Genomic DNA, 27,323 nt, shown 5'->3' with positions numbered 1-27,323 from the left:
GAATTTATAGGTAAATAATCATGGAATTTTTATATGGTGGCCAAGATGGCCGACAAGATGGAGAATGTGACAGTAGTTGACTGTGTGGTTATTGATACTACAACATTATAGAGGGTGAAATTAAGAACAATATGGCGAAATTGCCCTCCAGCAGACCAAAAAAAAAAAATTAAAATTGCAGATACAATATGGCCGCCATAATGTACACAAAATACTCGTTTCAGTTTTGCTCTTCCTTGAAGTGGATTGCAAGAAACTTCAAGCTGTCATGTTTCAAGATTGACTATTGCAAAATATTAAAATGATAAACAGTGCGATTCAGAGCATTCAGTCTCTCCTGTGCATTATAATAGAGCGCTAATCTTTGCATGATTATATAAAAGTACGCATACTTTTCTTCGAAACGAATGAAACTACGCATACTCTGCAACAGTAGACTATAACGGAAGGATGAGAAGCAAAAGGCAAGGACAGCATTATCGACTGCGGTACGCCCCGGTAAGTCCGGTACACGTGGCAACAGCGCGCCGCGGCGCGTGTGATCGATGCCTGACGCGTCGCCATGACGACGGCGCGGCCCGAGCGTCGCGACGCCTCATCGCGCCCGCGCGTCCGCTCGATCAAGGTCAAGGCTTCCCCGCGCCTTCGCTCTCGCTAACACGATTATCGTGCGCCTGTGAGCATCGCGCGGCCAGCAACACACACGGGTGTTCCAACCGGCGAACAGACTGGTTCCAACTAGCACAACCATCGTGACCTCTGAGCAGTGATTGCTGCTGACATTCAAGGGAAAATACATGAAATGGAAGGCGATAGATACAACATACACCCGTAACCAATAATAACATCTATGCAAACAAAAATTTTGTGGTACCTCTATACTTCTCCATAAAATAAAAAAATTGGTTGTCTGTAAAGTCGGTTTACGGACGATAGTTTAACGTGACCACTTCATAACAAAACATTGATGAAATGATTGCATACTTTTGTGAATAAAATTGAATCATTTTTATTGAATTATCGCTATTTTGTATGGATACAAAGAAGGAGTGAAATGAAATCTACTTTTTAATTGATAAATTTAATTTTATTTGCACTCATTAATTCAAATATGTTTATTACTTTATCGAAGAGATTATTTTAACTATCACTTTTATACATGTTTGCTATTTTACTTCTTCCAATCTGTGTTATTCTGTTAAGGATAGGACGATGATAGGAAAAGTAGGAAACGAATGGGAGTGTTTCAAGTTTAATGTGCCTCGAAAAAGTCAAATCGATTGTTGTTCCAATCGAGTGGAAGAGAGATAAATGCGGCGCAAGCGTTCAATGAGCGTAACGGGACAATGTGCATAACGGGACACTTTTTCGTGCGTGCAGCCGGCGTTCATCGATTTATTATACGTTGTCACGTCAAAATGTAAATGTTCGTTCTTTCAAAATATTAGATCTCCGAAAGTTCTTCACCGATTGTTTTAAATTTTGTCACAACGTTGCGTTCAAATAAACGCGTGTATTTATATACCTATGTAACATCTGTGACAGGCAAAAAGTAAGGATAAAAAATATAAAGTTTAAAACATAGATTTTTAATATTTTCATTGCTATATAGTGAAATATAAATCCATCTCTCCTCTATATACATATATATGTATATTGAGGAGAGATGGAGAGATCTAAAGGGAGATAAATACAGAGAGATGTATAGAGATAGAGATAATGAGAGGTATAGAGATGTGTATATATAGAGAAAGATAGAGAGGTATAGAGATATAGAGAATTAGAGAGATAGAGAAATACTTTGTATATGTGTACCTACTTCAAACATATTTAAAAGAAATTGATTGTATGGCTGTCGAGATATCACTCTAGTAGAACTGGAATTAACATATGTATTGGTGTTAGTAGAAGCAGTGGTCTGTCTGCACGTAGTCACCATGAAGGAAGGGCAGGATCACTATGTTAGGATGGTCCTTCACGGAGAATCGAACCGAGGACTCAGAAGGTCTATTTTATATGTACTTTTTATTTAAATGATTTAATAATTTGTTGTATTTGTTATTATGGTTTTATTACATTGCTCTCGGCAGTTTGTAAGTGTGGACTACAAGCTAAATGGAGCAAGTTCATGTTTAGTAAATATGTTTTTACAATTTAAAATAAAAGGATTTTTTTATAAATATTTGTAATTTTTTTGGATATTTTTTATTCAATTCCCATAGTGGGGGTTCGAACCATGGACTATTGACGTGTTGACGTAAAACCAGTTTTTATTATGTTGTTATTAGTATTTTATCATGAATTTTTGGTACTGTTAGTTTAATTATTTTTTTTTTTTTCAGTATGGTGGTTATGTTGCCTGCTGCTTACTTGTGACGTGTAGGTGGGTTTGTAAACCATTTTTAATGGACTTAACGTTTTAGATTTTTCGAAGAGACATTTTATCTCGGAAAAGTATTTTTTCCGCTGAGAAAAGAATTCTTCATTTTTAAGTGGGGCATTTTGGATTTTATGGGGACTATTAATTCTTGTTTGGGGAAAATTTTAAGGTCAAGGTCGTCCTGATGGTTGCTTCTTACTTGCACGCCTGTTTTATGTTTTTTCGAGATATTTTGAGGTGATTTAAGTCCATTTTAAGGGATTTCTTATGGGGAGATTGGCAGGGAGGAATTTAACTCACTTTGTGGACTTTTTCAAGCCCTCGAATTTTCTGGGATCCAAAAGGGAGATTTTGCTTCAAAAAGGGAAGTTAACAAAGGCAATTATTGTTAGTTTAAGAGGAATTTATGGAAAATCTATGTAAAGGAAATCGAAGAATCTGATGGATAGTTTAATTTCAAATAACTTTGGAACATACGCCATTACTGGTCACACTATATGTCATCATAAATCTCAGTAAAGGAAAAAAAAATATGCAAACACAAAAAAATGCCAAAAACATCCGACGTCAAAAATATGCTGTGAAATTTTTTTTTTAACTTTTGATATAGGCTGATTTTGGCTGGTTTTCTGCGTCTTTCTTGTCCGTCATCGAGGTTCCTGATGACACACTGTGTAACCAGCAATGGCGTGTGTCCAGAATAGCATCTCGAAGCTCATTGCCTCGCTTCCCTGTCACTCGACGAGCTGCGCCCCTGGCGGGAGTCGATCTGACTGTTCGCAGCAGCGCGACGTGTCTCTTTGTTCGATCCTCGAGAGAGAACGCAGACGTCCGAGGTTCCCCGCACGTGTAACCCCTGCCGCCTGGCGTGTGCGGTTACCCGCCGTACGCCGCGCTGTGGCGGGGGAACAGCCACTCAGGCGCACTGGAACATTCACACCCGTCACACCTTTCAATACTGCAGCTGATTGGCCAGAACTCGCTATTAAGGGGGTGCCTCCCATTTCAGGTCAAGATTTACTGTAATTACAGATAAAGTTGTACACTTTTTCAATTGTTTAACTTTCACGAAATTAAAAATAAAAACAGCGCATACGTTTTGCATAATTAGCTGCCTCAGTTACATTTTTAACTTTTTGGGTTGTACAAATAAGGACAATTTAATTTATTGCAGAACTGAAACTTTTTAGGTTTAACTGCAGTGCCACTGGCTACTTAAAGAAATGGTTTGAATTTCTTTCAGAAAATAGTAATTAATTTTACCTGGCATTTCAAAATTCTCAAATTTGTTACGATTTTGATAGCCAAGAAACATGAAATGATTTTTTGTGATAGAAATACAAACCATATCATGAAGTAGTCAGTGGAATTTCAGTTAAACATAAAAAGTTTCAGTTCTGCAATAAATTAAATTCTCCTTATTTGTACAACCCAAAAACGTTAAATATGTAACTTTGGAAGCTAATTATGCAAAAAGTATGAGCTGTAGGCCTATATATTTTTCATTTCGTGAAAGTTATACAATTGAAAAAGTCTAAAAGTTGATAAGTGATTAATATAAATATAAAATCATGACCTGAATGGGAGGCACCCCCTTAAGCAAGTACAATTTCAAATAATTAAGTTCATTACACGTGTCACAGAAGATAAAGTTAAAATATATACAGTATGTCCGTAAAATAATGTCCCAAATATAAGATTTAATAGTTTAAACCGTAGGCGTTGTAGAGTGCTGTTCGAGGTCACAATTAAATAGTAGTTCGAACAGTAGAAGTGCGAATACTGATTTGCAGCGCGAAATAATAACTCTCTCCCCAGTTAGAAGAGGGTGCGCCTGTAAACTTTATTTGGCAACTGCGGATGGAACCCCTCCCCATTGTAATCTCTTTGCACGAGAGTGGTTGAACGTCGAAGTCCCTGACCGTTGGATTGGTCGTAATGATCGAGACCACAGAGCTCTTTTTCGCTGGCCTCCACGTTCACCTGACGTAACGCCATGCGATTTTTCCTTTGGGGAATTAGGATTTTCCTGTTACAAGTACGGATGTTGTATGTAAATTACACGCGCTTCATAAATTTTTTTTTTTAAACTTCTATGATTTTTAACAACGAGACTAGATTATTTATAAGTTGACTGCAAGTACTGAATTTCACACTGTTATTCTTTTTTGCTGAATGAAAATCTATTATTGGAACAAAAAAATATTTCATTAAGTAATCAAAATAACGAAAACATCTGTGTTCAGTGTTCTTCCTGAAACAAGGCAGAAAAAAATTTAATGCTGAAATAAAAAAAAAAACATAATGTTTGTTTTGATTCCATTAGTATGTTCAATAAATTTAGAGTTTCTGTTTGGATTTCCAACACTTTCTCCGATCCTGAATATTCAGTTAGTCTTTAGTGCATACAAGTAACTACAATTTTCTTAAGTTAAAATACAATATATGTTAGGTGAGCATATTCAATAATTTTATATTAATTTGTAGCATTAAATACCCTAAAGTTAGTGAAGAATCAACAATAGTTAAAATTGAAGTTAAAATAAGTTAAAATATAGTTAAATTTAATGCATTCGTACAAGCACATGTAATAAAAAGTGCTTTTGTGAATTAGAACCCGTAAAGACACAAGTATTTAAAGAAAATAAAAAAAGAAACTAAATTTCACAATTTACGTGTTGGTTATCTAGTAAAACGTATATTAAAACAATTACTAGACACACTGCAGCCAAGGTGTACCAGTTTTTAATACCATTCAGACAATTAGCTAATAGTGTTTTAAATTATTTGACCACTTCAAGAGTATAAAGAGTGAGTAGGCTACGTTTGTTTCTTCAAAATGGTAAATCTAGAATTTTTCAAATACATAACTCATAAACGGTCATTAAATGGTTAAAAAAAGTAATCCTTCAAACTTATAATCTTTAAATCATTCAATATTTTAATTTCTGATATTTAATAAACCTGACGTCATAAGTCCTGTTGCAATCTCGGGCAGTCTGTCTACACAAAGTGAGTTTGAATTTCTCTGGGCAATGCCTTTTTATAAGAAACCATTTAAGCTTAAATTTATGGTACTTGCAAATTAATAAAAGTGTGCCAATCTGTGGTGGCCTGCACCAACTTAATATTCTAGTTTCATTCTGAATGTATATTCACAGGGATGTAACATCATATGAGCTGACTTCTGAAGCATGCTGCATTTAAAATAAACATACTTAACTAAACGTTTGCATAATAACCACATGTTTGGGTTTTGCGGCGATAATTTTCTCTTCTTGCTTGATTTAAGCCCATGTCAATTTTAATTCTGACATTCATGTCAACCAGTTTACATAATTCCAGATACATCTAGAGAATTCAGTAGACATGAGTAATTCACTAAAAAATTGTATTGAGTTTGAAAACTTTTAGCTTTTATGCTGAAAGGCTCTATTAATGGGCAACTTACAAACAAAACTTCAGAAAAGCCGTACGCATATACTTTTCACCCTTGATCCTAACCTCGATTTCCTTTAATCAAAGTTAACATCCAAACCAAACTGCACCACGAAAGTAGTCTTACACTAATTTGAAACATTTAAAACAATTTTTTATACAATATAATAATTATTTATATGATTTTAAAGGGCAATTTCTTGAGAATGGTGAGTTATGCACCGATGGTGAGCTAAGTTGTTTAAGCTAAAAATGAAGAATACGTAAGTTAGAAAAAATAACTCTTGAATTCAATATCTGGGTCCTTGTTCGAAAGACGGTCATCTCAGCTGCCTCAAAACATATCCGGAAACATTCCCAGAGAAAGCCACGACACGAAACACTTTAATACTCCATCCGGTAGAACGGTTTCGAACACAAACCAGTTTGGGAAGACTTTAGTGAAGAAGCTAGTCAATTATGAACCAGAAACGGCCACAATGTTAATTAAAAATATTCGTAACAAAGCTCAACCCAGGTCTGTAGTTAGAACGTCTTGCTATTTAAAATAACTGGTACATGATATTACAAAATATTACATCAATTAAACAAACTTTCTTCGTGGATTTTCATTCAAATATTACACATCTCTTTCCTCGAAGAAAAATAAAAAAAAAACTTCAGAATACCTTGGGATTATTTATTTTTATTTAGTTGATGCTGTGGTAAGATTTTGGATTTAATAATGTTCGCAGGCTTTCACGGCCATTGTCTGAAGTAGCTTGGCTTCTGGGTTGTAGCTTTGTCCTTGGCGAATAATTCACCGACGTTTCGGTCGACATTGCAGTCGCCATCATCAGGGAGCAGTTACCTACTGTAGTAGGTAACTGCTCCCTAGGTAACTGCTTCCTGATGATGGCGACTGCAATGTCGACCGAAACGTTGGTGAAGATTTTGGATTTACTTTAAAAAGGGCCTTTGTATGAATCCCAGGACAGTAATTCCGCTTAAGATTTTCAATTGGTTTTGAAGTCCCTAAAGACCTATACTAGGTTGCTTCCTTAGGACATTGTAATTTTCTTTTGATATTTTTAATGCAGTGTGGTGATTGTAGGTCATAATTAGTTTTTAATGACCTCGCTGTAGACAGGAATCCAAGCGAACAAATATAAGAATATCATACTCGTCTGCTCAACAACATTTAGAACTTTTGTACCGAAGATTTTATTTGTCATCCTCTTTGAATTTATAATTGATGGCCTTTTTATTATTAAATTTTCTTCACTGCAAAAATATTAAGAAATTTTAAATAATTTTTACTTCGTAATAAATACCATACGTTAAGAAAATATACTTTGACTAAACTGATTTTAATACTTCAATGGAAACTTAGTTTTACCAACTCATATTTTTGCGATATTTGCTCAATTTCGTGAATAGATTTTAATGATATAACAGTATGGTAAAAATTACTTTAGGTGATAAAATTGGTTTTTTATTTATAATTTAATTTTGCCTCTTAAAAAGATTTTTATGGCATACTATTTTTATTTAAAAATAGACTTTTTTAGGATTTAAATAAATTTAAGAAAATTACTTTTCAATATTGTTTTTAAAAAAATCATTATATAAATCAACCCAATAGCAGTTTGAAGACTTGTACTTTGAATTTGAGCGTTTTAGAAAACTTTTTATTCAGTAGGTCGTTAACGATTTCAATATACAAAAAAAATGCTGCACTCAATTTAAGTAATTTTCAGTTCCCACTGCAAGTGTTTGCCCTCAGCGGTCATAATTCTTCACGAGCGCCTGTTTGAACTTCCCGCCGAGTTGCGTGGCAGGCAAGCACGTGCTGTGATTGGTCCGGCAGCCCTTCCGAGAATATTTGTGACGTCACGGCAGCTAGCTGCGCTGGTTTGCGTGTGGACCTAGGCCAGTGGGAGTGGGGCTTGCAAGTAGACTGGGAGTGCTGTACGAAGACACCGAAAAAATGTTTGTTAGATAAACAAATTTTACTTTCCGTACAAAATAATTATTTATCCGTGCCAAATTTTGCTGATTTTGTACACCTTCCAATTAAAAAAAAATAATAATAATAACATTAGATTTCGTCTTCAGATTATTTGTTTCAATCATCGCCAATAGTATTTATTTCGACAAGTGTGTATATTATTAAATATATAATGTATGTTTTCGGGCAGCGGTGGAGTGCAGTGTCGGCAGCCATTTTGAATGACATAGTTATTGTTATTTGGACATCTGCTCTGTCTTGCCACTTGCGTTTTGTTATATGCATGTATAAAAAATTTTCATGTAATATTGCACTTAAATAATATTATGTTAACGGAATGTAAATTTTATTTGTACGAGTGGACATCCACAACCAAATACATATTTTTTTTTGACGTGACAACGTCTAATAAATCGATGAACGCCGGCTGCACGCACGAAAAAGGATGACTCATTGTCCCGTTACGCACATTGTCCCGTTACGCACATTGTCCCGTTACGCACATTGTCCCGTTACGCACATTGTCCGTTACGCACATTGTGCGCTTGCGCCGCATCTATCTCTCTTCCACTCGATTGGAACAACCATCGATTTGACTTTTTCGAGGCACATTAAACTTCAAACACTCCCATTCGTTTCCAACTTTTCCTATCATCGTCCTATCCTTAACAGAATAACACAGATTGAAAGAAGTTAAATAGCAAACATGTATAAAAGTTATAGTTAAATTAATCTCTTCGTTAAAGTAATAAACATATTTGAATTAATGAGTGCAAATAAAAGTAAATTTATCAATTAAATTGTAGATTTCATTTCACTCCCTCTTTGTATACATACAAAAGTGATAAATCAATAAAAATGATTCAATTTTATTCATAAAAGTATGCAATCATTTCATCAATGTTTTGTTATGACGTTGTCACGTTTACCGACTTTACAGACAACCAATTTTTTTAAATGAAAAACATTTTTACAATGGTCGCTTGTAAGTGGTAGTAGCTAATATGATATCTAGTCCGTTACATGCAGTGGCATCGGAACGATAGGTACGCAGTACATAAGGCTACCCGCGTGACTGTACCTACACATGGCTGAATGCGGTTACACGTAGCTGCACACGGCTGCATACAGTTACACACATTACTATTCGCGGATACACACATGGCTACACATGCTACACATAAATAAATTAAAATTAACATATACCATTTTTATTCGTAACGAAAATTTTTACTTATAACAATACTAGAGCTACACTTGAATAAAAAAAAAATAGAAAAAAAAATGTTCGAAGTTACTGTTGACGCTTTAAGGCTCTAAGATTGAAATTTTGTTTACGGGAACCAAAATTCTAATTGAAAAAACAAATACTTTATTTTTTACTAGCAAATAACCCACGACTTATAGCGTGGCAATTTCAGGATATTGTCTAAATAGTGAAATCGTAAGAAAAATTTGTAAATAATAACAAAAGCTTTTACTATTGAAAAACATTGGTTGTCTGTAAAGTAGGTTTACGGACGATAGTTTAACGTGACAACGTCATAACAAAACATTGATGAAATGATTGCATAATTTTATGAATAAAATCGAATAATTTTTATTGAATTATCACTATTTCGTATGGATACAAAGAAGGAGTGAAATGAAATCTACAATTTAATTGATAAATTTACTTTTATTTGCACCCATTAATTCAAATAACTTATGTTTATTACTTTAACGAAGAGATTATTTTAACTATAACTTTTATACATGTTTTCTATTTAACTTCTTCCAATCTGTGTTATTCTGTTAAGGAAAGGACGATGATAGGAAAAGTAGGAAACGAATTGGAGTGTTTGAAGTTTAATGTGCCTCGAAAAAGTCAAATCGATGGTTGTTCCAATCGAGTGGAAGAGAGGTAGATGCGGCGCAAGCGTCCAATGAGCGTAACGGGACACAGCGTAACGGGACACTTTCGTGCGTGCAGCCGGAGTTCGTCGATTTCTTAGACGTTGTCACCTCAAAAACTTTGTATGAGAACCCCTATTCCGATTTTTTTTTGCTGGTACTTATGGGCGCGCCCAACAGATAGCGACACATGGTTTCAGCTTCCACTGTAAGAGCCCGTCTACAATAGTCCGAACCTGTGCGTGGTCCGTGTCCTTATCCGAATGTGAGTGACGTCACTTTGTCTCACCGAAAACTGCCCTGTCCACAATTGCGATGTCCGATGTCCGAATGTATTGATTTCTAAAGTTGTCACCAGAGCGCAGTAAATGTGCCAATCCAAATGTTTTTGTTTATTGTTTTAATGCTTTGTAGTTTGAGATTGAACGTATGAAATTGTGGGAGTTCAATATTATATATTTATTCAGATATTTAACAAAAACAAACACCACGTTTTCGAACGGGAACCGGAAATTCAAATATCGTGAGTGTTCTGTTCTTTTCTGTGTCCGAAGTACACAGGTTGAGACGAAAAGTTCAAATTGACGAATGTCTTCGGACCAGGTAGGTTCGGACCTTCGCCCACTTGACGCATGACGTCAGAGGGTCACGTGGACCAATCAGCGACGAGTGTCCTTCGGACACAGTTTAGGACATTGCTACTGTAGTGGGCCATAAGAGTCGCACTTGTTTATTTCCCTCCTTGTTCCGGCACGGGGCAGAATACGTGCGGGTGTAGCGAACGGTACCGCAGGTAGTGATGCGCGAGCGAGCGCCGACTCGTGGCGACTGGCCCGCGGCGTCGTCGGGCCGACACGCATCCAGCGCTCCGGTCAAGGAGAGCGGCCAGGCCAGTCTGCCGGCGGTCGCGAGCCAGTTCAGACCTGTCTGCCGGTGGTCGCGAGCCTGCACAGACCTGTCTGCCTGCCTGTCCGCCTGTCCGGCGCCGCCTGCCTCGAGCCGCAGGTAGGTAGGAGCGTTAACGCTCATATCTAAATAACAACTTAGATAATATTTATGCTATGATAGAGACCGGAAAAAATTCGCGGATTCATTTCGTGATAGGCTAAAATTCAAACATGTGAACAATTCTGCTGGTTTTTCTATTGGTATGCACTGGAAAAATTCGCGGTTTGAATGACCTCTAGGTAAACTCCACGATCCTCTATGTACGCGGGAATTTTACACCAGTTCATTGGCTACTGACTCGTGACACCTGCTAACTGGGATGCTTATGATTCGATACTTCTTACGTTGAGGGTCATTCATTGGCTCACAGTCCTTCAGGCAAACTGTGTTCCAATCACTGAAGCGGCAATAAGTTACACGCACTTGGATTCTAGCCTATCGCGAAATGAACCCGCGAATTTTTTTCTGTCTCTAGCTATTGGTTCGGAGTTTAACTGGATCTCTCTGGGAAAATGACAGATTATTGACCAAAGAAGCCTCGAATCACAAGCTACCCAGTGGAGACGACTCACAATTTAGTAACCAATGAACACGCGTGTTTGCTTGAGAAATGCAGAGGATAATGGAGGCTATCCTAGAGGTCATTGAATCCGTGAATTTTTCAGGTCTCTATTTATGACATAATTTAACGTAGGAATTAAACAAAAGAAGTCAGTCATGGGGACTGTCAACAGAAGTGAAAACTTAAAATTTTTGTTTTTAAATGTTGTGTAATACGAAATCATTTCTACGTCAAATGTACGCAAGAAAATGATTTTGGTACTATATCACTAGCATGTCGGGTGACGCGAACCTATAATGTTTTGCCCCTACCAATAATAACTTTAAAACTAGAAGAAATGAAGTTTTTTCATAGAAAGAATAAAAAAATTGTTAACTTAAATCTACAAATAATCAACATTATCTCTAATAAATCAATAACCTGACATTTGAAGAGATTCACATCGTAAATAAATAAACAAAAGAATAAACATAATCTCAACTTAACTACCTACGAAAAAATATCCAATACTCGCAATATGTACCACACAATAACGTTAAAAATTCCTTTGAAAATAAAGATAAAATTGAAAAATTATATTTAAAAATAGAATAAATTCAGTTTAATCCTTGAAATATAAAAAAATTAACACGTCACGTGACCATGTCGATGACAACTTACAAGAATTTACTCCCTATCCAGAACTTCCTATAGAAGTTTTCACTTCAATAAATAGTAGTAAAAACAATAATTAGGTACTATTTAATATTACTGTTTGTCAAATGAGGTTTTTTTTACGGTAATGTGTTACTACCTGATCGCTTCTACAATAACTAAAGAAATTGAAATTAGGAATGATATATTTAGTCCATAATGTAAAAAAATAAGAGGCGTTCTTAAGATTTAAGTAATTCTTTCAGCGTACTGAAATTGTATTTGGGTGTCCTAGCAATAAATTAATTTTGGGACTTTTTTTTTATTAATAATACTCTACTATGCGAATCTGATAGTTAACGAGTGCCTCCGTTCGAACTTGAAAAGATTGTTCGCAATTGATATTTTTAATGCATTCTATCGTCACGCATTTTTCGATCCCGTTACTTATTTGTATATTCATAGATGACAGTGTCATCGGTGATTGCATGTCTGTACAGAAAAAAGAAACGTTGAGGTTCCAGTCTTCAGATATATGGTCGTTGCTCCAGCGCAGAACAAGAGCAACGCAAACTGGAACATTGTTTCGCGCTACACGTTGGGTGGGCCCATAACTGCTAGCAAAAAAAAAAAAAACACCCACGAGTGGCAACATAAACCCGTATGTAGTCACTTTCGTAAACATCAGGGCACATACCAAATGTATTGGTGTGCCAAATGAAACTTTATGATATTGACACTACCCTGGAATATATTCGGTAAACTAAAAAATTGGTTGTCTGTAAAGTCGGTTTACGGACGATAGTTTAACGTGACAACGTCATAACAAAACATCGATGAAATGATTGCATACTTTTATGAATAAAATTGAATCATTTTTATTTTAATAATAAAAGAATACATACTTGAAATTTTACTAGTAATCAGATTTTTAAATGCAAGAATAATTAACCTTTATTGCCGAAATTGTTGTTGTAATAAGCAATGAAAACCACATTAACTTTTCACTTCACTTTATAAACAGTCGACGAAACAGTTCACGTGTAGATGACTTGTAATTAATTTTAAAAACTGGAGTTTAGCTATAAAGTTTAAATATAATTATGAACAAGTTTTCATATAAATAAACTGTAATCAAATATCTATAATCAATTATATGAATCACCATAATTTTTTAGTCAATTGTAACATAACCTATTATTACTGCACTCGCCGACAGCGTAACGGAACAATGAGCGTAACGGAACAATGAGCGTAACGGGACACAGCGTAACGGAACAATGAGCGTAACGGGACACAGCGTAACGGAACAATGTGCGTAACGGGACACTTTTTGTGCGTGCAGCCGGCGTTCATCGATTTATTAGACGTTGCCACGTCAAAAATATCGTAGTAAAAAGGAATCACAAGTTTAACAATACCTAAGAAAACACGCATTACAATAATATAACACATTGTCTCCTTCTGAATTCTCAAGTGGTTCGGGGTTCCTGACCCACTAGTCAGTGACCTACTGCTTGCGGACGGTTGGCGGATATAGGATACTTCGTCGCCTTGATGGTGTTTTCCCCAAGTCACTGAAATAACTCTGCAATTCTAAGCGCGACTCTGCTTTCACGAAACATTCGAATCCGCCAATAGAGTTTTCTTTAACGAAGCCTATTTTTACGTGCTCATTGGTGAGAAAGTTTCTTCAATATGTGAAGTACGCTCATTCTCGAAATTGTTAGTGAAAGTTGCTAAAGTGAGTAGGTACCTATCAAACCTCTTGATAAGTTAATTTATTTATAATTTGTGGGGCTTGTCAAAGTGATCTTACACAGAAGATGGATATTTCGTATGATTTTCTTACAAGAGTCTGTACCAACTACCAGGCTAGACATGTTTAAGAGACTGCCTGGTTTTTTTATATCGTGGGATCACTTTTGTATTTTCGTCTACAATGCAAGTGTCGGTCTACAATTCCTTGAGCACATTTGCATGAACCACATCGTAGAACCTGTTAAGTTGTAAAAACCTAAGTACGGTTTTTTGATTAACTAAAAGTTTAAGTTAAAAGTTATGGAATAATTATGAATTTTGTTTCAAATTCTATATTTTTAATAACTGCTTTTTATGCCAAGAGTTTCCTGCCATTTTTTGCGACTATGGACATGTAATTCTATGCTGTTGGATTGAATTGTACCTAATTTTGGTCCACACGCAGATTGTGAGTTTTTGACATCTTGTTAAAACCAAAACAAGAAAATTTCGTTTGAAACATTAATGTGTTCTTTGAGTTAAGTAGTCGTGAGATACTTTCAGATAATTTCTGTTATTCAGCTGAGAACACCCTCAAAAAATGGCCATAAAATTATTTACTCTTATTTGTTAGATTTAGAATTCATATATTGAAAATGACTCCATGCAATGCAGCAAAAAAAACATTTACGATTAAGATAGCAACATTTATTTTATGCAAAGGTTTTCACACAGTAAAGTGATAAAGATTCTTAGCATAAAGAATATGCAGCAAATGAGCTTTTTTGGTGCTCATATTGGCATAACAAAATATTTGTCAATGACAAATTTTTTGCTTCATACTTGCTTTCCTTTGTAATAAATAAATAATAAGTTTTGTACGGTACATTCTCGATGTGAGATTCGAAGCAAAGACACGTCGTACCATATCATGTTTTTCAAACGCACCATAGGAGCAGTATCAGCGAATTAACTAGTTACACAAGTAAACATTAACTATGCTTGAAAAATTTTACCTCGCTCTGATTAGCTCCAGTTTGTAAACAACTATAGTGGTATTGCTTGGTCCGTAGGTCTGTCACTAACACTTAGAAAATACAAACAGAATGTGTTTTGCTATTGCTCTCTATACATAACTACCGAGGTCGGGAAACAGTATTTAGGCTGTAAAGACGCGCTTAGACCAACGTCGTTAAGTTGGTATTGCTCGTGACTTGTACTTTAAAAACGATTTTGTTTTTTATTGAAACAAGTCCGAAATCACGTTTTCTAACTGGACTAAAAAAATTGAATTTGATTTAAAATAAAAGTTTTATCCGTAACGACGCAAATATTTCTCAGTATTAAAAATTTACATTTATTACTTCTCAAAATAAACAATGGGGGAATAATCATAACTTCTCAAAATTAACAAGGGGGGAATAATTATGATTACTTCTTATACGATGTACACGAGCAAATGGAATCTCCATTATTTAACATAGGAAATATATTATGTAGGCTTCTATTTTTAAATCGTTTGAGTTTAAAAAATTGGGTGCTTGTACCTATGTACGCTCGTTAGAAGTTATACTTAACTTGGCGTAGTAAAAAACTGGCTTTAATTTTGCATGCAAATAATTAATGGAAATAAAATAATAAAAGGACTAGAGTGATTACAAACACGGTTGGTAAAGTATAAATTCAATTTGATTAACTAATTTAAATAAAAACTCATTACTAAATACTAATATAAACACGATTATAAAATTAATTATTGAATTTAGTAAAATAATTGAGATAAATTTTAATTAATAATGAAAATCAATTAATATGATGAATATTTATTCTAATTTATTAATTTTAAATACAAATAAAATAATAATGTAATAATACATAATGAAAATAAATCACACACACGGTAAAATAACCTCACTTGGAAAATACACTTGAAATAGTTTATAAATACGTTTTCTATGACTAATATCCACATTAAAAAGAAATGTGGTTAATTGTATGGACCGATATTCAGTATCAATCACTAAAGTAGTATATGATTTAAAAGCACATTTATATAATTTTTATCTCGTGAAAATATCTTTGCGTGGTGCGCGCGCATATTATTTTCCATAATGCACCTGAAGAAGTATAACCTCAAAAGTGGCAACATGCATCCTTTGTTGCCAGTGACTGTTCGACCAGCAGCTGCGATAGTGGTCGGCCGACGAGAGAGAGAGAGAGAGAGAGAGAGAGAGAGAGAGAGTCGCCGGTGTGGAACCGGGAAGCCTAAGATGCACATAAAGTTCTGCCATTCCCGATTACACCCGAACAATTCACCTTCGGCCAACCTCGGTTTTTATTTATATATATTTATATTTCTCTGTTTATTTTAATGTAGCTATACTAACCTAACTAACCGTCCATAGTGTTTTAAATTGTTTTAATGTTTGCTAACCTAACCGATCACTTTTAATATTTGAATTCATTTTTCCTGCGCAAAAATGAAACAAACCCCGAAGTTGGCCGAAGGTGAATTGTTCGGGTGTAATCGGTAGAGACCTGAAAAATTCGCGGATTCATTTCGTGATAGTCTAGAATCCAAAAACGTTTGCCTTTTTACTGCATCAGTGATTGGGCCACAGTTTATCTGAATGATACTCGGCCAATGAGAAACCTTTAACAAGAGAAGTATCGAATCACTAGCGTCCCAGTTAACAGGTGACACGAGTCAGTAGCCAATGAGCAGATGTAATTTTCCTGTGTGCGTGGAGGATCATGGAGTATATCCTACAGGTCATTGAAATCGCGAAATTTTGCCGGTCTCTAGTAATCGGGAATGGCAGAACGTGAGGTGCATGTTGGGTCTCCCGTGTGAACCGGGCGAAGCTTCCAGATGGCGAGGGTGGTCGCGATCCTGGCGCTGAGCGCGCTGGCTGTTCCGGCGGCCTCGGGAGGGGCCGAGACGGTTCCAGAACCTTCCGGCAAGGACTTCCTGCGGACCGTGATCGGCCGGCTGCAGTCGGAGCGCGAGCGCACGCACGCCGGCGGCAACGTCAAGGTGCTGACCGACCGCGACATTGCTGCCAACCACCACAGCATGGAGGTCATGGGCCCCACGCCGTTACCGCCCGCCAGAGTGAGTAGTAGCCTGCTACTCTCTGTAACGTACTTGACGTTTGTTTCAAAACACCAGTCAAAATGTAATAGTTTACGAACACACAACAGTTTAAAATATTTACATTTTTATTTCTGTGATATTGAAATTTTTTCTTGATTCATATTTGGTTCCAATGACTAGGGGCAGGAAATTTTCGCGAAAAAATCTGAACGCCTACTAGACTGCAACAAGGTATACCCACACCAGCGGTTTCTTCCTTGTGATTGGCGGCCGTCTGCGAGAGAAGTCGTTGCCTTGTTTGCACGAGCCAGTAAGGACGAGTTTGCTTCCACACTGAATTAGTGTGATTGGTTGTTGTAACAATCGACATGCACCTCAAAGTAGCTCACCCAATCACGAAACACAGACGATGCTGCAGTGTTTTAACTTCCAGCTACTCTCGGGATCTTTTCGCGAAATTTTCATGGCCCTACTGATGAATTATTGATCTCTATCAACATTTGAAAATTGGGTTCAGTTGGCTGAGCTAGATGCAGAGGATGAATAGAATTTTGAGTAGAGAAATGTACATACATACACTTTTCCACGTTATAAAAAAATCGTATTTTTCAAACATTAAATCATTTTTTTATGATAACATATTTTTATTTCTATTGTAACAAAGCAAAGTGGTTTATTTCTCCAAACGTCTTTGAATTGCGGGTATATTGAATAGTTTACTACCTAATTTATGGCTTAAGCACATATATTAATAAATATACTTGTCTTTTGTGTAGGATCTCCTTGTTTGTTGTTTAAACTAAGTTTAAGAAATTATGATTTTTTTTTGAATCCAAAATATATCAAGATTTCAAGGAGGTTAAACGTGATTTAAGTTCCAAGTTTTAAAACAAAATATATATTTCCCGTATTCATCTGTATTATAGTTGATTTTAGAATAGTGCATGTTTTTTTATTAGAAATGGAAAAATATGCACATAGTTAAGAACACATTATTATAACCACACATTATTTAAGGATATTTGATACAATTACATTTTTATTTGAAATTAAGAGTACAATTATAAAATTTATTATCCAACGTATTAGTTGATTCTTAGTTTGATAAATATTACATAAAAAAGTTTTTTTTAGCCCTCTCCTCTTTTTTCACACATATGCCAAAGTAAAAATTCAGAATTAAGTAAATATGGAAATATCCATTAACAAAACAAAAACTAAACTAACCTCTTTTTTTCTTTTTTACCGAAGATGTGAATTCCAAAATAAATATAATACTTTATATTTATATCAATTGAAAATATCTTGCCAATAATAATCTAAAGGATTACAAAAAAAAATATTTTTAAAATAATATTAACCCCTTTTAAAAATAAGATGTTATATTTCGGAGAAAATGAAATAAGATAGGGTAGCTGAAAGTATGTTTATTTGTCCTTTCCAATATCTTAAATTAAATTTGATTAAATGATAAGATATTATTTTTTAATGTTAAAACTATATTTACAATATTTCACCATTAAAAAAAAGTAGAACTTCAGCTCTTCCTAAAAAAGAGTTGGTAGATTTTAAATATTTGTAAATCAAACCACATAACTTACAGCCTGATTGATTAGCTTCAGAGATAAGACTTTTATAATAAAAAATTCACTGCTATTTTATGGCTTTTGCGGATGAATACATAAAAAATTGTAAAGGTTAAAACATGACAGTGTTACGAACGTGAGAGACCACAACACGATGCCAGGTTCGGAGCTGGCTGGCGCTCTGCACGGCCAGTGGAGTCAACGCACCGTGTCACGTGCCGTACAATGACGTAAGGCATGCCACGCATGCCTTGCCGCATTACAAGGGTCCTTGCTACCCTCTGCCCCTCCTACTCCGCGCGCGTCGTCCTTCCTTGGTGCTGTTATCTATCGCTGAGCGGCCTTGCGAATTCCGCGGGCCACCGCGCGGAGTGGCGAGAATGAACATCGCTTTTCTCGATGTTTCGGGCATCGGGTCGGTCCAGGATGACGCGACCTGTCACAGCCGCTCTCGTCGGTTCGATAAGGGCACCCCTGAGATACTTAAACCGTGACGCCGGCCTCCGCGGGAGTTCCTCGGCGGGTGACGCGAGAGTGCGGCGACAGTTTACCAATTATATTTTAAAACTTAAGGGGGTGCCTCCCATTTCAGGGCAAGATTTTATATTTACAGTAATTACAGAGAAACTTGTATACTTTTTCAATTGTTTAACTTTCACGGAATGAAAATATATACACAGCGCTTACTTTTTGCAGAATTAGCTGCCAAAGTTACATTTTCAACGTTTTTGGGTTGTACAAATTAGGAGAATTTAATTTATTGCAGAACTGAAACTTTTTAGGTTTAACTGCTATGCCAATGGCTACTTCAAGAAATGGTTTGAATTTCTTTCAGAAACTATTAATTAATTTTACCTGGCATTTCAAAATTCTCAAATTTGTTACTATTTCGACAGCCAAGAAACACGAAGCGAGTTTTTGCGATGGAAACGCGAACCATATCATGAAGTAGCCAGTGGCATTGCAGTTAAACCTAAAAAGTTTCAGTTCTTCGATAAATTTAGTTTTCCTTATTTGTACAACCCAAAAAAGTTTCAAAACGTGAATTTGGCAGCTAATAATGCAAAGAGTATGCGCTGTGTATATTTTTCGTTTCGTGAAAGTTGAACAATTGAGAAAGTGTAAAAGTTGATCAGTGATCGATATAAATATAAAATCCTGACCTGGAATGGGAGGCACCCCCTGAAGCGTGCCCCCGGGGCGGACGCGGTGTGCAGGACTCGGAGGAAGGCACAGAGAGCACGGTGTTCTCAGCCAAGAGCACTGTGCCCGTGCCGCCGGCCTTCTCGAAGGAGGAGCTGGTGTCGCTGTACCAAGCAGCTGTGCAGAAGGGAGCCTCGCTGGACCTGGACCAGCTGTTCGGCGGCGACGCGACCAGCAGCAAGCTGGCCCTGCAGAGCCTGGTGCCCGGAGACCCCCCTCCAGCCGACACGGTGCCGGGGTACTACTACTACTACTACCCCATCAAGAGCTTCGTGAAGAACCTGCAAGCGGAGAGCATGCAGGTAGACCGAGTTGTCTTTACCCTTGGCTTCGAATATATATACTGTATAGAAGTCGCGAGTGGATAGGATTTACTCTACGTTTTTCAGAAGCGTATGATGAGCAGCTTGGGAACTTCACCACTGCAGTGCGCCACCGTAACGCCCTGTATCGTCTTAGTTGTTATTTACACGTTAGAGAGCAGCACTGTTGCCTGCTGTCATTCCCCGCACCCCTCATCCATCATTCACTGCAACTCAATGTCGTTCAACAGGAGCGGGAAGGGGTGTGTGAAGAGTTTGACACTTGTCCGCTAGGGACCACCACAAGTCGATGCCCTAGAGATGGTGGCGATTGCGGCGGTGAATTAACCAACTACCTCAAAACCGTATTAGAAATTTTAACCTGGGCTGGCGACTTCTATACAGTATATATATTCAAAGCCCTAGGTGAACCTTTTCAATTTATAAGTGGCGTCGTTCTGTTACCCTCCATTGCAATTTGCGTTTATATGACAATTATTTTAGGGAAAATTTGTTCAGGGGAAAAGAAGCAATGCAGTAAGGAGTTAAAAAAATTGCAGATAAGCATAATGGAGCAGAAACTTTTTTTTTTTTTTTTTTAGCAAATTAAGTTGGGTAAAACGCAGTTATCTGACGCTGTCTCAGTAAATTTTCGTTTCGGGGGTATTGCTGTCATGTAAAACCTAGTCGGGGGAAAACGCAGTTGGGGGAAAACCAACAAGGTTGGGCGAATTGAAGAGGAATCTCGAGAGACACGAACGTGTTTGCAGTGCGACGCAGGACTTGAATTATTTTTTTTTTTAATTTTAGTTTCTAAATACATGAATTGAACTCCCAAGATATCAATGGTGATGAATTAAATATTAAACATTTGCTTAATTATTCATGGTTCCTTTTTTTGTGTAAGATTTTTTTTTCCTGTAGAAATTATTTTCCCACCTTTAAAAGTGATTCTTGTTGGTTATCAGGTTATTAATAAAAAACTAATTTTTAACTTCTTCTGAAAGAAGTCAGCTGTAAAAATCATTCGAATGTTGTATTTGGCATATTAACTTATGCTTTAGTTATCCGAACAAATATCGACGTACTAAAAATTGACCTAGGTGTATTCGATGTTTTATCATTATGGTTCATATTCTTTGCAGTAAATATTTGATTGTTTTAACATCCTCGATGGGCGTCACGAATCATGTGAACACTGATGTGGCGCGCTTTGGGGTTTGATTCATGCCACGGGCAAGTCGGTTTACAAGCACCGCATCAGTACCATTCAGGTTGGCTGCTAGGGTAGCAGGATGTAGTCTACATTTAGAAGTATCGACCAATGTGATTTAGCATTTTTTAGACTAAGTGTTAGCAATATTTTGTTATAAGGTTTTGTAGCATAGAAAAAAACCGTTTACTTATCAAGAAATGGGAGATTATAGTATATAGGGAGAAAGTCATTAAATTTATAATTTTACCTAAGTTGTGCAAACGTTTTCACAAATTGACATTCTTAGATAATGTATTCAGTTTTTTTCTTCATTTGAAAGCTGGTTAAGTTATGTGAGTACAGAATCTCATTACTGCACCACATTGCGCTATATTAATTACTTTGTGATAGAGTTTATAATTGTAAAAAAAAAAAAATGTTTTTGCCATAGATTGATCGAGCAATCATGTTTCTCGAATAATTCATTATGAGCTTTCTACGATTTAAAAAGAAGCGCGCGTTTATCTCAGTACATGTGATAGAAGCGAAACTTCTTTGGCAATTAAACCTCGACTAAGAATATCGTAAGAAGTAAAACGGCCACACCATAAAATAACCACACCATAAAATGTTATATTAAGATTTTCAGGAACTCTACTATAGCATGAAAACATTTCTAACTACAATTTATACACTTTTTTGAAAAGTAAATCAACTTCGATAAATTTTATTCTCAACTACATTTATAATATTACTTAGCATGACTCAGCAAAACTATTTATACAATTTAATAACAATATAAAACAGCGCGAGCTTTTTGACTTTCATTCATTTTTCAAGTATTTAATAATCCTATTTTTTTGTATTTATTAGAAATTAGATTTAAAAATAAATGAATTATTACTTCAAAATAACATATGAGGATATCAGTAATTATTGATCAATCAATATTAATTAATTAATAATAAATATTACTCACTGTTGAAATAATAATACCATAGCGAAAATTTATTTAATAAAAACAAAAGCTAGGATTTATTATAAAAAATTAGTTTTTAATTTTATTTTATATTATGAATAGGTTAAATGTGATCGAGCATTCTAATAGACTGATTTTGTAGTTCTGCAACTATCACCTTATCATTGAGTTATAGTGCAACAGAGTCTGCCAATAGTTTACATAGACATACTGCAATGCATTCATAGATATTGATAATGTTCTACCGTCGAATGAATGAACAATGGCAACATGTCCGCCGCTCCGCAACCGGAAAACTAAGCGGCACCGACCAACCTCACGGTAATTCTTTACATGATAAAAAAAACAATAATCAACGCACGGGATTAGTTTAAACTTATTTTTAACTAGCATATTCGCAGTTGGACTTAACATATTTACATGCTCGCGGGCTTATAATTATAATACGATGTGTGGATTTAGCTAATCAAATAAAAATTTTTGACAAATAATTACCTTGTCTAACTAAAGCGTGAAAAGCATTACACCAGCCAGAAAACAAATATTTAGTTACACTGGTAGAACAGTATTTATATGACACTGTTTAACAATACTGATTTGCACAAGTAATTAAAATAATACGTACTTGAAAGATCACCAATTTATTGCTAATACGGTCCGTGGCGCGGTGCGCAACAATAAGCTCAAACCCCGTTGTGTTGCCATCTGCCCAAATACTCCCCTACTAGATGCCAGCAAGTCAGACACAGGTAGGTCCCTACCGCGACCCGCCTATCCCTGCAGCATGGCGGGGTTCTACCTGTCGCACGTAGAAGGCGCGACTCGGTTCAAGAGCCGCGCAGACTGTTCGAGAAGCATCGCGCGCGAGAGTGTGCTTGGCGCAGGCGCAGAGCGCTCCGGAGCCGAGCCACGCCACCATGATGCTGGTGGACGCGACGGCGGGCGACCGCCGCGTCGACCCCTTGTTCGTGGCCATGGCCAGCTTCGTCAGCATGGCGCTCGTGTTCGCCTTCTCCACGCTGTTCCTGCCCAAGTTCGGCTCCGCCCTGCGCGCGCGCGGCCGCCTGCCCGACGAGCTGGCGGGGCTGACACGCGCCGTGCTGGCGGCCCTGGAGGGCGACTCGTGCGGCGAGCGGCTGGCCTGCGAGGCGGGGCGGCTGCTCCGCGGCAAGTCGCTCCGGTGCGTGTAGGCTTGTACTCCCCTCCGATAACACAGTACTCCCCTCCGACAACACGGTATTCCCCTCCGACAACACGGTACTCCCCTCCGACAACACAGTACTCCCCTCCGACAACACAGTACTCCCCTCCGACAACACAGTATTCCCCTCCACAACACGGTATTCCCCTCCACAACACGGTATTACCCTCCGACTACACGGCATTCCCCTCCGACAACACGGTACTCCCCTTCGACAACACAGTACTCCCCTCCGACAACACAGTACTCCCCTCCGACAACACAGTATTCCCCTCCACAACACGGCATTCCCCTCCACAACACGGTATTACCCTCCGACTACACGGCATTCCCCTCCGACAACACAGTACTCCCCTTCGACAACACAGTACTCCCCTCCGACAACACAGTATTCCCCTCCGACAACACGGTATTCCCCTCCACAACACGGTATTCCCCTCCACAACACGGTATTCCCCTCCACAACATGGTATTCCCCTCCGACAACACGGTACTCCCCTCCGACAACACAGTACTCCCCTCCGACAACACGGCATTCCCCTCCACAACACGGTATTACCCTCCGACTACACGGCATTCCCCTCCGACAACACAGTACTCCCCTTCGACAACACAGTACTCCCCTCCGACAACACAGTACTCCCCTCCGACAACACAGTACTCCCCTCCGACAACACAGTATTCCCCTCCACAACACGGCATTCCCCTCCACAACACGGTATTACCCTCCGACTACACGGCATTCCCCTCCGACAACACAGTACTCCCCTTCGACAACACAGTACTCCCCTCCGACAACACAGTACTCCCCTCCGACAACACAGTACTCCCCTCCGACAACACAGTATTCCCCTCCACAACACGGCATTCCCCTCCACAACACGGTATTACCCTCCGACTACACGGCATTCCCCTCCGACAACACAGTACTCCCCTTCGACAACACAGTACTCCCCTCCGACAACACAGTACTCCCCTCCGACAACACAGTACTCCCCTCCGACAACACAGTACTCCCCTCCGACAACACAGTATTCCCCTCCACAACACGGCATTCCCCTCCACAACACGGTATTACCCTCCGACTACACGGCATTCCCCTCCGACAACACAGTACTCCCCTTCGACAACACAGTACTCCCCTCCGACAACACAGTATTCCCCTCCGACAACACGGTATTCCCCTCCACAACACGGTATTCCCCTCCACAACATGGTATTTTGTGTTTTTGTAATTCACCTGCTTGTAATAATGCATGACCTTTGCATCCCGCATGTATGTGCCCAGGGTTTTCCCCTCTGTCTATGGAGGTTTTAACTGGGCCCAACTTATCTAGTATTAGTCTAGAATTAAGAGTGAGGGGAGTTAGTCATGGTGAAAACGTCTGCCATGGCTGGCCAATCCCCTCCTAGCACATGATGCACGTGACCCTATCTGCATGGTTAAAATCCCGCATGTTTAGAGCGTATAGGGCTTGCCCTGAGACGCACTTAGAGTCTTCCCTACCTAGACCCCTCCCTCACACACTTAGTTTTAACTTTAAAACGTTTTTTTGTTCTACTAGAATTATTTTTATTATTTTTAATTAATTTTCATTTTTCGGACCATCAATAATTTTCCTCTCTCGCTATAATTCTGATAAGTACTTGTGTGTGTGTGTGTATGTGTGTATGTATATATATGTATATGTGTGTATATATATATATATATATATATATATATATATATAAGTGAAATACCACTCACTGACTCACTCATCACGAGATCTCTTAAACTATACACCCGATTGACTTGATATTTAGCATGGTTACTCATTTTGTGATGTAGACGCTCACTAAGAACGGATTATGCGGAAATCCGATCCCAAGTGGAGTTTCGGGGGTGTAATATATCAAAATTTCCAGTTTTTTGTAGGAAATCACCATGGCAACGGATGTTGCTTTGTTGATGCTTCATTCGTCTCTATGGCAACGACTATTTCATTGTTAGTGCAGTCATCATCACCATTGAAATTTTGCGGGTACTTTAAATATCATAAATTGCCCTTTTTTTTCAAGTATATATATTTTACAGACTTGAAACTTCACAGTAATGTTCCGTATGTTACGCAGGATGACATTTTCCGAAAATTAGATCCCATGGGTGGTTAAAACCAGGCAACAGTGGGTACTTTGTCTGCTTGAGAACAGGATTTTGCATTGTTCATGCCTTCTGCGTCTCCATGGCAACGGGCATCGCGCGGCAGTGGCGTACCCACAAGGAGGGGCATGTATAATGAGCGGCGCAAGAGTGATCTGCCTGTAGACTGCCGTAGCGAAGTACGGGTACATCAGTTGTACGTTGCGTGCACGAGTCGGGAAACCATCGGTGCTATTCATTTTCTCTCCGGTACATTATACAGCATTGTAATAAATTTTCACTGAATTTTTTTTATTTACCATTACTGTAAATGGAAGATGTGGCTTAATTTTTTTTCCATTAGTATAGCCGTGCGAAACCGGGTCGGGCAGCTAGTCATTGATAAACTACGTTAAAGCAAATCCATTTTCCCTTGTATCCTTTAATGTTTATATTAGTAGATTTAGAAACTAACCTACAAATAAAAAAAATTATCTCGCTAGTTTCAAAATTTCTCTGTATTTCTTTTTAAATAAACCAGCTTTGTTATTTTTTTTCAAATGAAATAAAGATGATAAACATCATTCACCAGGTCACATAATTTTTAACTTAAACAGCTGCAATTTTCATAAGTTTTTTTCAATATTTTGTTAAATTGACGTGTTCATCCTACCCCGATATGCTTGCTTTGGTCAGCGACTGTGTTGGCTGGTTATCTGTTAGCATTCTAGGTATCGTGTGTATGGAGTTAGGAATTCTTTCTATTGTGTTTGTTTCGGCTTTTCGTGTTGTCGTGTTTTTGTTTCGTTTCAACTGTTGTGCTGAATTTTTTTGGGTTCAAAATTTTTGTGCTGTCATCATTTGTGGGTTTTTTTCGTTCTCTTAGTCCATTTTTCTTTGTTTTTCTTTGTTTGTTGACCATATTCCTGTTATGGAATATTATGTGGTGTTTATATCCTGTTGACAACAGCAATTTTTTGCTTAATTTGAGGTTTTGTCTTTTGGGTTTTTTGTAGTTTTCTTCTACAGACATACATGTGCTTAGCAATGGCGTACGTCCAAAAGATTACATCAAGTCATGCACTCCCAATGCACAAATCTTTCGAAGATAATAGGAATTCTTTCTTCTCTTCTGCTCTACTAACTTTCATGCACATTTTTATACCCATGGGTACAACAGAAGGTACGGCATGAAATGGGCATCGTGTGGGGTGGCAGTGATTCTGGCAGACCGCCAGATGATTGAGATGCAACATTATCCTTTTTCCTGTAAGAACATAACCCTGTCTTCCGTAGCGAATTATCATTAGGGACCACAGACAGAAGACGAATGGAAAGCATATATCGGAGCTATCATTTGTGTATGTACCACCTTAATCTTCATGGAAACATATATTATGCCTTAATGCACCATGGCTACCAGCCAAAGTGCCTTTTTTTTTTGTACGTTAACTCAACTTAATGGCATGTACTAGGTCTCTTAAATGTTTAATTGTGAATAAATATGGCTATAAACAGTTTAGTAACTTTACTAATTGCATTTTAAGAAGCAAACAAAATGGTTCCGAGTTTTTAAAAAGTATTTTCTTATTGTGGGATAAATAACATGGCCTTGGTGATTGTCCATGTCATTTTGAAAGAAAGATTTTTGTCCTGTGTGTATTGAGATAAAATTGTACAAGGATGATTTCGGATTTCGTCTCGATGTTACATATATGAGCGTTCTGAGGCCGTGGTGTTTTAATATTCTAAGTGTGTTAATATATTTGGCCATTATATTGTTATTTTTGAGATAAAATCCCTATCATATGAGAGGTATTGTTGCGTTGTCAGAACTAACAAATAATTTTGTTTGTGCAGGTTTATTGAAGCCATTCTTCCTGCTCCAATAAGAAAGCAGCTTCACCAGCTCCGCAATTACGTAGGAAGAATTAAGAGTTGTAATCTTATTTCTTGCAAAAAACATTCGAAAAAATCTGTGCAATAGTTGTATCATGTTGTTCCTGTGCAAAAAGTAGACAAAATTTAAATTAATTCTTAATTTCAGACAATACCAT

General features: G+C 37.5%; 1 protein-coding gene across 1 annotated transcript; it reads left to right on the top strand.

The window, feature by feature from the left end:
• Positions 1–450: 450 nt before the first annotated feature.
• Positions 451–27,323, top strand: LOC134529000 (uncharacterized). Its single transcript, XM_063362668.1, has 6 exons — positions 451–676; positions 10,495–10,706; positions 16,457–16,699; positions 19,485–19,772; positions 22,831–23,126; positions 27,127–27,323. The coding sequence occupies exons 1-6, from the start codon at positions 451–453 to the stop codon at positions 27,251–27,253; spliced, it is 1,392 nt and encodes a 463-aa protein (XP_063218738.1). The 3' UTR covers positions 27,254–27,323.

The sequence above is a fragment of the Bacillus rossius genome, chromosome 2, assembly GCF_032445375.1.
Source record: "Bacillus rossius redtenbacheri isolate Brsri chromosome 2, Brsri_v3, whole genome shotgun sequence".
Classification (NCBI taxonomy): Eukaryota; Metazoa; Arthropoda; class Insecta; order Phasmatodea; family Bacillidae; genus Bacillus; species Bacillus rossius.
Note: the sequence above shows the minus strand (reverse complement) of the source record. Positions and strands in the feature narration are given on the sequence as shown.

Coding starts and splice junctions, on each gene's coding strand:
- LOC134529000 (XM_063362668.1), top strand. CDS start 451: ATGAGAAGCAAAAGGCAAGGACAGCATTATCGACTGCGGTACGCCCCG. Junction 10,707..16,456: donor CCGCCTGCCTCGAGCCGCAG/GTAGGTAGGAGC, acceptor CGAAGCTTCCAG/ATGGCGAGGGTGGTCGCGAT. Junction 16,700..19,484: donor CGCCGTTACCGCCCGCCAGA/GTGAGTAGTAGC, acceptor CGCGGTGTGCAG/GACTCGGAGGAAGGCACAGA.